The sequence below is a fragment of the Oxyura jamaicensis genome, chromosome 2, assembly GCF_011077185.1.
Source record: "Oxyura jamaicensis isolate SHBP4307 breed ruddy duck chromosome 2, BPBGC_Ojam_1.0, whole genome shotgun sequence".
NCBI lineage: Eukaryota > Metazoa > Chordata > Aves > Anseriformes > Anatidae > Oxyura > Oxyura jamaicensis.
This window is the reverse complement of record NC_048894.1, coordinates 111,330,724-111,343,995: the sequence shown is the minus strand read 5'-3', so window position 1 is coordinate 111,343,995 and position 13,272 is coordinate 111,330,724. Positions and strand designations below refer to the sequence as shown.

The following is a 13,272-nucleotide window of genomic DNA, read 5'->3' as shown; positions in this document are numbered from 1 at the left end:
TACCAACTTACGTTGGTGGTTATCAATTTTGTGTTAGTACGTAAGAGAGATTTTCTATGACAACCACCATTTCTACGGAACAAGAGAAATGCATTTACTCTTATGTTGGGTTTTAAGAGCGCTTTTAAGTCGAATAGAAAGCGTTAAGGCATAGTTAGAGGCTATAAACAGTTAAAACAAAGTCAGCCTTTGGTAGATACTGAAAATGCACATATTGCGTATGATGTACCTATGCTTGGAAGAGGTTTAGCTTCAAGGCTGAAAAGCAGGAAAACTTTGGTGCAAAACTTGCTTAATGATTTCCTTTTACCTTGTGGGTTGATACTCTGTGTTGAGCAATTACAGTTAGTTTTTCGAGGAGCCCTCGTAATCTCTCCTGTGTAGCATGGGAGATCAAGTTCACAACATCAGAGTTAAGTTCCATAATGTCATGCCTTTTACCTGTGGAAGCAGAGAAAATCCATTACGTGTTTTAGTAGTAGCTGATAATTGAAATAATTAGCACAGCAGGTATTCTGTTCCCCCTGGAAGTCATACCCATTATGAATAAAGGTTTGGAGATTATGATTTTCCTGGTAAAGTCACAACTTCAAAGATCTTAGACATTACATTAATAAAACTTAGCCCGGAGCTTCAGAAAATATAGACATTGTTTCACTTAGCCTCTAGAATCACTCTCCTTGCAAGGTCATTTATAGGACAAAGTTAATAAGAACACAAATCAAGCTTCATGTTCGGGGATGGGGAGAAGCGGTAGCTGTAGAAATTAGTGCCATATTCTGTTAATTTCAGTAATTAAAAAATAGAGAATTACATTTTGCCCTGCTTGACACCGTGCTTGTTAACAACTCATGACATTTATTCAATGAATAGGGATATTTTTCACAGCACTCTCCAGGCATGCAAGACTCAGCCCTCCTCTCGCCTACCTCGACCAACCAGGCACATGGCAGAGTGACCCAAGGTGGCAACTTGGAAAATACTGATCTGATCCCATCGGGGTCATCATGTCATCGCCTCCAACCCATTCTCTGGCTGCCACTGCCCTCCTGCTGCTGGACGGGCCCCAGAGCAAGGTGTCACCTCCACAACCTTCCTGCAGGCTGCTGATGGAGAAGTGTTCCTGTGCTTGACGTGGTTGGCCACTCAACGTGGCTCTACCAGGATACCTGGACAGCGTTGACTTCTCCCTTATGGGCAAGGCAGGCAGCTGTTTCACACTCTATACATAGCACCCATCAAAAGCTCTTTTTTCTTGCCCCTCACTGCATTTACAGTGGCTGTAAGACTTTATGATGCAATACATAGCATGCATTCAAAATCCATTTTGGTATTTATTGCCAAGTCAAGTGTTAAGAATGGATAAACAGTACACTGTAAAAAACTAATCACCTATTTCATTTGCCTTTATTATACATTTTTAGTTGGCGCAGCAATCTCACCAGACAGGGAAAATCTACAATGCTTTTCCAGATAAAATCAGAATGTTCTCGCTGTTTGATCTCAGCTGGTAAATATTAGGCTGTACTTCAGCTGAATGCAAAGCTCATTTTTGCTCAAGCATCTTTCAACACTTCCTCTGTAATTCACCACTTGGCAATCAGGATACCTGAAGCCTGAAACAGTCTAAGAACAAAATTAAGCCTCCCCACACCTCAAGACCACCCTTTCACACGCAATTCCTGAGCAGAAGAGGGCTCTCCATTCAGGAACAGAAGCATTTGTGTTCTAAATTGGTGCACTCCCTGACAGTATTAGTTTCCTTGCCATCAAAACATTTTTTCAATAATAATAATTCCTGTCATAGATGTGGAACAGCTATCATGCAAGCCTTAAAAGAGCTATGCTTGTATTTTCCATCTTTGTCTGAACGCCACGAATCAGTTACTCTAGAGGTACTTTCTCCTTCCACTTTTTAAGAGCTCCGTTTTTCCTTATACATGTCTCCCATGGATGATTGGTTAACCGTTTACCAAACTCTGAAAAAAGCTTCTAAGGACCCGGTCCAACATGTCTTTTCCCCTTTCAACTAGTGAGAGGACACTGACCCCACTGAACCATGCCCTGTACGGCCCAGATGTCATATCTGTCAGGCTAACTGGTGTGGGGTGTACAGAGGGAGCAGGTTGTATTTGCAAGTTACATACTCCTCACAAGCCAGCTGCTTTCCTTGGACTAGGAATTAGTTGCATGTAGAAGCAGGAGGACTTTGTGATCGTGTGATTAGACCACTGCAATAGAATTAGGGCTGCACACGGGAACGGTGGGCTTTCTTGAACGCTCAGCTGTAAGCTCACTGTTGCAGTGTGACATTGTACCAAGTAGTGAACATGAGCAAAAGTGCTGAGGAACAGCCACCCAGCTTGCTGTAGGTGGCAACGTGAAGCTGTACCAATGCACACTCCCTGCTCAGACCTAACACACTTTGCCAAGCAGCAGTTATAACTTTGCTCAGAAACTAATGGCTGAAGCAACACATACAAAAAAAACACTTTCCTATTACATTTTCGGCTCAGGCATTCAACATATATTGCATGGTAGTATTCACTGACACAGACAGATACCTTTAACATCTCCTTTGTATAAAATCAGTGAAAGATTCTTCCACAGAGGGAGTCAGAAACAGAAGTCTGCCCTGTGCATATTGGCAGTACATTTCTTTCTAACCACATGGGCAGGATGTGCAACATCGGGCAACAGACTACATATACCCGAACAGGCTGAGGAATGCAAAAGCTATTTAAGTGAATTGAATATATCCAATTAGGAGCTGCAGGAATAGAAAAGCACATTTCAGTGTTGCAAATTAACATCTCTTGTTTTTTGTGTGTTCCAGAAAGTGTAAAAGTAGTCAAGTTCCTCACTTCATAGAATTATCACATGTAGAAGTGGCACCAGTTTCTTTTTCCCTTACTGGGCTTCAGACTACTTCCATGTAAAAATTTAAAGTGTATTTCTTGACTAGAAGGGGAAGTAAAAACTCAGTATAGTTTGGTAGGAACACATGAATGGAGATAGCAGATCTTGGAGTACCAGCTCCTTCTTCAAAGATCAGAGGCTGGCTGATGAAAGATGCAAGAATACAACTCTGCATCCATACACACATTAGTTACATATATTTTGTTCTCACCAATGTTCAAGATCTTCTTCTGAAGTGCTTCTGAAGAGAGAAAAGGTTCATCTGCACAAGAGCGGATCACTGTACCAACGAGTTCAGAATTTGTTGCCAGAATGCATGCGCTCTCCTCACTCAGGTTGACCCCAGCCATAGAAGTCACATCATTTATGTCATCTTCATCTCTACCAAAGAGAAAAACAAAATATAATTATATTTCTGTTTTATGCTTCATTCAGAATGTGTACAAAGACAAAACCTCTTCTATCAAAAAAACAGCCATGTTTGCATATTTTGGAAGCTTCCTCTACACAACACATTTTTGGTATGGGAGTGGACAGGGAAAGACAAGTCCTAAAAAGCTTTCACCATTCTCTCAAGTACCTCAAACATTAGCTTAACCAATGCCTCAGTTGCGAGGTATGCAAATTCTTTACAAGAAACTCAAATTTTGAGCAATCTTGGAAACAATGCGCTGAGGTAAACCTGAGTTAAAAATCCCCACAAGCCTCCCTACCTCCACCACTGATCTTCTAGCAGTGGACTTTATTAGCAGTGGTATTCAGAAGACAACAAAGTCAAGGTTACTCTTGGAGTCCCAAATTTAAAGTCACAAGTAAACTGAAAATTGTTCTAAAAATCCAATTCACTGGGCAGCCCCGAGTCTAGAATAAAGGTGAGTACTGCCTCATTAAACTATAAACAAGTCCATTTTCTAACAATGCCTATCCTATGAACTGAAGTATACAGCAGAAGCATAATAACAGAAACGTGACTCATTTTTCTTTCATTGAGTTCCCTTAAAAACAAGGCAAATACTTCTTCTCTGCACACTACAACCAACCCAGACCTTGCTCTTTGAATCGGTCGTGTTGTATAATACTTCTGTACGTAGCAGGGAAGATGCTGTGCTTATGCAGAACAGTGGCAGAGGTCTAATTCTCAACATTCTTTGGTTAGCTGTATTCTGTTCTAGCAGTTTTGGACTATATGCTCAAAATAAAAATCCAGGTCCTGCATAGTTTGGACTAACAGTAACAGCTAGCTACTACTATTTGCTTAACATGAGCTTTGCAATAGTTTGTGTGTCTCAGTTGTTTTTTTTTAAGTTGTTTTGTTGTTGTTGTTTCCTCCCTCCTCCTTAAGCTATAGATGGATTTTCTCCTTCAGACTTCAGTAGGTTTCCATGGTGCAAGACTTAGGTCCCATGACATTCTGAAAAGGAGTCTGGCTAGGAAAGGAATCCAGCCTTTCCCTACCCCTCCTGCCTTTCATTTGTGTACTCTCATGCCAGGCAGCCTCTATAACTTGTTTAGGAAAGGAGGAGACCCAGCGGATTCTCAGACTGGCTTCATTCATTACGTCTAACTAGACATAGCTTCCTGACTACACTTGTGCCCCAGATTTACCACATTAAGAAAAAAAAGCACTAAATTGTCAGAACAGTTGTATGATCACCCTTATAACTTAAAGCTAAGCTCACCACTGTCAGAACAGTTTCCCACCATCTAACCCTTCAAAATTAGCAACTGAACAATTAATTCCAGAAGTATGGCCATACTCTATCAGCTTCAGTTCTCTGAAACCACCCTTTATCGAGTTACTATTTTCTTTCATCTTTCCAGTCACAGCCTCTCTTATGAGTGCACACGTAAGAACTTACGTATAAGCACACATCTCTGCCTGTACTGGTTTTGAAGACCAATTCCAACTTCTTCACTGTTGGACATACGATTGAATTAAGTCACCAACTCACTAGCCTTGATAAAAGATTAATTTGCGCATGGGTAAACACTGCTGCCCTTATTTTACTTAACCCAAAGAACCTATCCCTAGATGTCCTTAGCAGTAGTGCTTACTAGAGATTAACATAACTTTCAGAAGATGTGAAGTTTGCACTCTTTACTATTATTTTGTCTGTGCTACTTGAACAAATCTCAATCATTGTAAGTATCGCATTATGTATTTAGAGTAAGCTATTAAAATAATTTTATTCAAGTGATAAATTAAAAATATTCCAGGTGTTTTGGCTGGATACAGACTTGTTTTCCTTTTCAGCAAACCCTCCACAAAAAGTCCCTCTTTTGCACTACATCCATTAATGCTTTTTGCATTTGATCATATCTCACCCAGAAACCAACAAGAAACACTCTCCTAGCTGTTACACGTCTCCAGCAATTGAAGTTGTCAGTACAAAGGGGAAAACAGAACGCACAGTTCTCTATGTTACACTGTACTGAGTCAGATTTGACATGCAAATTGAATATTCATCTGGAAAAAGAAGCCCAAGCAATGCAGATGTGCCTCGTATCTAAAAATTTGGCTGTAGTGGCTGAAAAGCGAGTCTGTGGCACCCTCTGGTGTTTGAGCAACGCACATGTTTTCTTCTCAACCCATCTTCTATTCACTCCATTTTAATCAACAGCAAAAGTGATATAACTACAAAGGTATGCTCAACCCAAAACTGTGCATTGTCACAAACAACGACACAGGACAGAACAATTCCAGCAGTGCGAGAGCCACCGGTGCTCTGCTCCCAAGCGCCACAGGGCAGGAGGCACAGCTGCCCAGATGTTCTCCACTGCTGTCTCACTCCTGGCTTGTCCAGTAGTTGAGATTTCTGGCACCTCCCAGACTAAATGCACGTATCAGTTGCACACACTTTTGAAAAAAAGTATTAAACAGAACAGATGTAAGTATTATAAATAAGTATTGTACTATTAAGTTATTGTAAGTAATACATAAGTATTTTAAGATTCAAATATCTGTCTTATTTTTTCCAGGGTGCTCTGGCATACACTTTACAGAGGTATGTAAAGCAGTTTATAAAACTCTTGATGATTTTAAACAGACTGCCCTTTACAATGCATGCCATAGGGCAACCAAGTGCCAGCAATGCACAAGCTTAGCTGTTACCTTCCCATTTCTTGGAAGATTCTTTTTAATTGGAATAAGAAAGTCACCCCTTTTCCTGTTACTTATCTCTAGCAACGCCAAAACAAAATGACATTAAAGAGCAAACAAGGTCAAACCGCAGCTTATTAAATAGAGTTTGTCAAGTATACTCCAAATCCTAACCTAACTTAGGCACACAATGGCAAAGGGATTCAGGACCGATGATACACTGCAGTGAGAGGCCATAGCTGTACATGGACACAAAATCACATCAGGAACGAAGACATACTCTCTGCCCATAATAAATCTCATCACAAAACCTGAAAGGGAGCCATGGCGTTCTCTGCCTCAAACATGATCAGCTAGTTGATGGATCATAGGTCGCAAAGAATAGCTTTGGTGGGAATATTAAAAGTTGGGATAGAAGAGAGCAAAACTGGGGAATTTCATTTACTGGGGAATGTCTATTGCCCGGGCCAGAATAACATTATGTGGTGCTAGGTCTCTGGTCGCACTGCTAAGTGGAAGCATCAGGAATATATCCAAAGAGAAATTCTTCAGAGACTAGAGACTTACTAGAAAAACGTTTGGTAAGTTAGGGATTTCAGATCTGAACTCTCATGGACTTGACCTACTTTGAAATTCATAGTCCAAAAGTAGGAACAGAAATTTATTTTGGATTACACTGTAGAAGCCAAGTGTTTCCTAAATAACTCTAAAAACTCGCTAAGTCATGGAAAGAACATCCAGAAGCTCCAAGACAGTTGATATACTCTGATTGGAAGAGCACAGAAAAATCTTGTTTCTAGGGAGGGTTGTTTTCTCTTTTTTTAAGTGATGGTATTTATTAAGTAGCTTGGCTTTTTTTTTTTTTTTTGAGGGATGTGTTTCCACCCCCCAAACATCACTACACAAAATTACGTCCCAACTTATATTCTGAAGTATATTTCATAAGATCTTGAGGGAGCTAAACAGAGCAATTGTTTTAACATCAGCTTTTTCTTTCAATTTCCAACTAACAATGTTTTAAGTATTTTGTATGCCCTCTATGTTACTATAACTAAAAATGGGTGTCTGTATCTGTGCACACCCAGCTGTAGCTTTCAAGAGATGAGAAGTCAATTGGTCGACAAGAAATAGGTATTATATCTGTTTTTACCCCTGGAAGACTAACTTCAAGCTTGCCTTAAGGTCTTAAGATCGGTAACTCACACTTAAGACAGTTTGTACTTCTACCCCAACATTAGATTTTAGAGCTACAAAAATAATTTCTCCTTTTGAAAAGGGAATCAGTTATCAGAACTAAAAGCTTTAAATATTCTTCTAATCTGAAGGCCTAGAGAATTATGCCAGAAGCCACAATTAGAGATGTAGTTAAAGACTTTCACCTCTATGTACAGAAATGAGCTTGTAAGAAGAGCTAATAAAAGATATTGTAATACAGCACACAGCTTTAAACAGGTTACCAGCCAGCCCAAATTACAGCTCAATGCTATCTGGCTGTCTGTTAAAAGCAGATGTTATATCTGATTTAATCCTGTGGAGAGCTTTTAATACAAGGTAACTTTAGTTAATACTATTCACAGGATCAAGATCAATATGCCCCCTCCACAAGTGAAAAACTGATACATATTGATGCACACCGTTTGTATAATTACGTTTTTGTAGAATAACGTGATGAAAACCCTAACTCATCAGGACAGTTTTCCTATACTAAGAATAATTAAGATCTGCTATGAGGTCATAGTTTTTAGGTCCCCCTTGCTAATTCATATTATACACCAATCCTAAGTCTCTAAAGAAAGCTGCTTTTCTCTGGGCTCTGTTCCCACCTCTCCATGCACTGTCTGTTTCTTTTGTTCCTTCCTACAGTAAACTATATTGTTCATTTTTACCTGAAGGATGTTGTTCCATTCTCTTTTATTTTAGTTTTCTGAACAGGAGATGCTTGAAGCGACAGAATTTTATTTCCTGGCAGGGTAACTTGTTTCAGAATGGAACCTAAAACAAAACAAAGGACATGCCATAATAGAAAGCAAAATGCTCAGGCAACTGTTTAATCAGTTCATATGTCTAACAAAGGCTACTGCAGACTCAGTAACAACTAATTAGGCCCATCTGAAAACCAGACACTCTGGAGTACTACATTCTACATGTTCCATATACCCTCCCTCTGTGCTGATCAGCAGAAGGTTTTAGTGAACCAGAACTGGCTGGCTGATCCAAAACTTCGACCTGTTGAAGGAAGAAGTGAAGTCTGATGAAGTGATTCTCAAAAGCATGACAGTTCAAGGAATGTTTATTGTAAGGAGCTTACCCACAGTATTGTAAAAAGCAAAAATACTATGGAGTGACATGTTCTTTTCAGGCAATGGAGGCAGACTGACACTGAGCTACTCATCTGTACTACAGACACCCAGTAAAGATTTACAGTCTCTTATACTGAAATGTTTTTTCTCTTGACGGACAGCCACCTTCCTACAATCTACCAAGAGCCTGTACTTATTTCTGCACCTCAGCAGTCCTCTCCCTTCTCCATTACACAGGTTCCACCATACCTGCAGGAAACTGGTTGGTTTGAACAAGGGTATTCAGCGGCATCCTCTTCTCAGCAGCTGTCTGGAGAGTCAGCGTTGAGGGCTGTGGGAGCGTGGATACTTGCTTTACAATGGCTCCTGACGGTTGCTGGACTACCTGCAAGTGGAATATCCAACATCAAGAGTGAGAAGAGCTAAATATACAGAAAAGTAAACAGTATCAACATGTTCATTCAGCCAGAAGCGCTGCAGGGCAGGCATGCATGTCTAGCTTCCAGTTTATAACAAACAGCATGCTCAAAAAAAATATATAAAAAAATCAACCATCACTTCTTTTGACTTTCATGACAAGAAACAAAATCTTAGCAACTGGTGGTGAGCTTAAAGCTCCAGCTCATTCAGCAAGCTCTAACAGACATTTCACCCCTACTCTCTATAGCTACACCAGGAAATTTTCACCGAATACTACACAATCTGTTTCACTAAGAGACTTTCCTCTCTAGGCCTTGTTTAACCGACTGCCAATTGAATATTGTGTCTGCCTGCCAACAAGTTCAAAAGGATAGGCATCACATACATCTAGTTTAAAGAAAAATAACAAAAAAAAAATAAGAACAGCTAAGTCTTGCAACAGATTGTTTTCCTGTCATGAGGAATACACCCTATGAAGTTACTAATGCATTTCTGGAGCTGCAAGGTCAATTGTAAATTGAGATGCTGAGCTTCAAAGCGTGAAACAAGAGTACACTTGAACATACCAGTTCGAGAGCACATGAAGTGCTAACCAGCAGCACCTACGCTGAGTAGAGCCTCTGCAAAAAACAGTGGTACACTGCTGAAGGGTGAAAAGGAAGAGGGTCGATAGTTTTGTTTAAAGAGGTTGTTGGAAGAAACAAAACCAGACAGCAGGGTGTCATCTCAACACAGACCTATAGGCACAGCCTATTAAATGCTGATTCTTCCTCTTTGGGGGCAGCCATTAAAATGCATGAAAGTAATAAAATTGCAGTATCTCCAAAAGCTTCATACCCTAAGCCTCCTAGCAAGCAGAACGTGGGCTGCAGCTTCTGATACATCCTTTGCAAAATTCTTGATTACGAGTAGTAGAAAGACTTTTTACCAAAAGCACAAATTTATCGGCATCTTCAGATTGAACCCCAGCTGGTTAGGGGCAAAAAGCCAATACAATGAGTTTAAATGGTTGAAGAAACTTTCTCTTAAGTCTTTAACTTCAGGAAGTCTAAAGAGTTCTTCTACAGTAGTTGTCTAAATGAACTACACAAATTTATATTTAAATAATTGGTGTTTACCATACTTGGGACTTTATTCTGTTTCAAGCTGTCTCCTGCTATCTAATTCCAGATTTATCAGTAAACACAATCAGCGTAAGAATCACACCTTCACAAGACGATAGGTACTCTGTATTAAGAAGTCACAATATGCTCCCCCCCAGTTATCACTGCTTACGGCATCATGGCTTGGCATTGCAGTGGAACACAGAACAGCTGAGCTCAACGTGAGGTTCAAAAACCAAAGAACAGACAGTTCTTGAGGGGGGGGAAAACACACACAAGATCCATCTCTCCAGGTTTGTATGCAGATGAAAGAACCACAGGAATACAGGCACTGACTGTGGACAGGGTCAAGTCTCACACATACAGCACTTGGTCACAAGCAAGTACAGGCACTAACATTTGCTTCTACTGGGGCTTTAACCAAGACACGACTTGATCTTTCTGAAAGATCCAGCTTCCATAGGCTGGAAGTCAGAAAACAACGCTGAGAGCACAGTTTGTATGTTCAGGTAAGTACTGAACCACCAAGGAGCTTGGACAAACTACTCACAGGATCTGCCAGCATCCATACTGGCATGCACCTAGAGATCCTCCCTACTGCCAGTGAGAATGAGGCTTCATCTTCAGCACTCAAAAAACTGAAACAGCACAGGAGGAAACGTAAGCATTCGAGGTTACTGAGTGGCAGACAAAAGAACAAGAGATAGGCAATGTAAAGACAATAGCCTAGGTGGGAACTGGGAAATAAATCAAGTAACCGAGGATACTAGATCAACCAGAAACAGAAAGGAAGGGCTGGCAGTAAAGCTGATTTTTCTGTTTGCCATTCTGGCTGCTAGACTTACAAACCTGGACATCCTTGGTACTGGCAAAGTGCACGGTCCTAGAAATTTCAACAGGGACCTAATGCCCCCAAAAAAGTACTACAAAAACAGTACCTGTGTGTTTCTGTTTCTATTACTTCTTGCTGCTAACCTGAAGAAGAAAGAAAAGGGACTGCTCCTTCAACCCCTTAAGTAAGTTCACAGAGACATCAGCATAAAAAGCAGCAACACTTGAGTAAAAAAAGCACAATGCAGCGTCCAGCTGACAGCATGAAAGGCAGCTGCCTGGTGGAGACTTGGAATAGCGTGTATCTGTTCTGCCTTCATAAAGCCAAGTTCAGAGATCAGCTGCGAGGTGTTAAAGTACCAGCGTACACCAGAAGTGATACTGCTTTATGAAGGAACCTATGAGCAAAAGCATGCAGCCAGGACAAAGCACAGGCCCTTTCCTCTTGCTCTTTGTGCTTAGCAAAGCTCTACGTCTATAGCAGCATTATGAGACAGGCTGGTAATATATTTTTTTATTTATTATGCTTAACGAGAGACAATGCAATACTACAGCAAGGCACATTTTGTTTAAGGTGAAACTTCTTTGGAAGCCCATGCCCTTAAATAAATCCACATTAAGCAAGTCACGGGGTGGGGGGCACCCCGCAGAACGTGCAGCTGCCAGGGAAGCCACAAGCGATGCTCACAACACAAAACAACCCAACCCCAACAGCACCCCTGAAGAACAGACCCCCCAGTGCCCACCATACAGACCCAGGGTCTTGATAACTGTGCCACAAAAAGGAACGGTCACATGCAGCATCCCTCCCACCACGTTTTTCATACGAGACCACTGCAGCGCTGCAATCTCAAGCATCACGGATGGAGCTATAGCACATGGAAGCACAGAAGATGCTTGCTTTCCATTCCTCAAGCACAAGAGACAAGTTAGGAACGGGCATGCAGAGGGAGTGTGTGGCATCGGACAACCCCGAGGGCTGGAAAGGGAAAAAATTGCTGGCAGCACTGTACGGACAGATTTGCACAGCTGGTGCGTGCTTCCTTTCAGCTGGCAGCAGGACCCTTCTGTGTAGGGAGGTGAGGTCCTGCTTTGTTCTCTTGTGGCAGCAGGCAGGCCCTCTGTCCTTTTAACAGAAAAGTCATCAGGGAAGCCCTAGAAGATGCAGCCACTCCTACCAACTTGCTCCTTGTGCTAATGGGTTGCCTGAACAAACACCGAGCTCCTGATATGGCCGAGCTGCTGGTGGTCAACTCAGCCCTTCGACTAGATCCAAGACCAAAATTAAATAGCAATTCTGAAGAGCAAGAATTCTAATTACTCTGCCTGGGATCCACCCAAAAGAGGATAAAACATGTTTTGCATGCAAGTCAAGGTTTGTAACGCACAGTAAAGAAAAGCAGTCGCATTAGGCTGCCACACTGCCATACTGGAGGAGGCAAAGTCATTTCTCGAGTTCACCAAAATGATATTCAAGAAGCGTCTTGACTCCACAACACAGAGTTAAGCTTCCTTGTCTATTTGTACAGATGCTCAGTCTTTCCTCTGTGTTACATGGCTCACTGTGGAGCCAACAAACTGCTCTCCAGCTCTCTTACAACCTAAGCAGCCCTCATTTTCTTCTGGCTGGAAATGCAGATTTAGTCCTTGAAGGCAACAAGGGTAGCAACTCTTTTTCCAATTTGGCTGTAGCAACTACTCTCCAAGTTTTAGTGCATACCCAACAACAGTAGTTTAAAAAAACAAAACACAACACCAAACCCACTCATAAAAAGAAACCACCCAATATAGTTCAGTGCTTTCAGCAAGTCTGAAAAGGTGAAAAGCTGGTAGAATAAGATGTTTACTTAGAAATTATTATTGTACTACATCCACCTTACATGCTTTGAAAAAATAAAAAAGAGGAAAACGCAAAGCACTAGTTGGTCTGAATACTGTTAAATCAAGTATAGACAGTAACAAACTACACATGGAAATTCACACACTACAACTGCTGTGGAAAGTAAATCTAGCTTCAGAGGAGATCTCAAATTTTCCCTTGTTGGAAGGAACAAATCCTTACAAGGAAGTCCTGTTCAAGAAGAGTCATCTGCCAAAGGAAATTATTCTCCCGATATTCTTGAGAGCACTACATGCAGGTAGACACAGCACACTGCTCAGTACCTCAAACATCCATAAACCAAACCTAACTTATTTTACAAAGTTTCTCTGCTGGGTTCACCGGTGATCCACAGCTTGCTGGCATTTAACATTAGCGAGAAATTAACCTGTGCCAAGAAATAAACGTTAACGCATTGCTTTTGAGAGTATTGTTTTAATACAGCATTTATTCCTTCTGAAGTTTGTTAGCTAATGAGGCCTGAGAGAAAAAAAAAATGACTTTTTGATGACTTCAAAATTACTAAGTCTTAGTAAATCTGGAGGTCAGAGCTCTCCTTGAGCTAGTTTATACATTTCAGTTAGCGTATCACTATAAATCAAACTACCTATTCCTGCAAAGCACCCAGTGCAGGATCTTTGAAGGAGACTGGAATCCCTGTGGGCTAGCTGAAGCACAGCCCTCACAGGGCATCTAACGTAATTAACGTAAGCATCCCAT

The 13,272-nt window shown here is 41.1% G+C and overlaps 1 protein-coding gene across 1 annotated transcript in view; it reads right to left on the bottom strand.

The window, feature by feature from the left end:
* TAF4B (TATA-box binding protein associated factor 4b) overlaps positions 1-13,272 on the bottom strand; it is a gene marked incomplete at its 5' end in the record, with an annotated part of 70,868 nt that overhangs the window by 31,187 nt on the left and 26,409 nt on the right. The window contains 4 exons of the mRNA XM_035317212.1: positions 311-441; positions 3,131-3,300; positions 7,906-8,011; positions 8,569-8,704. Of these exons, the coding sequence (XP_035173103.1) occupies positions 311-441; positions 3,131-3,300; positions 7,906-8,011; positions 8,569-8,704 (543 nt within the window). The remainder of the gene's footprint in view (positions 1-310; positions 442-3,130; positions 3,301-7,905; positions 8,012-8,568; positions 8,705-13,272) is intronic.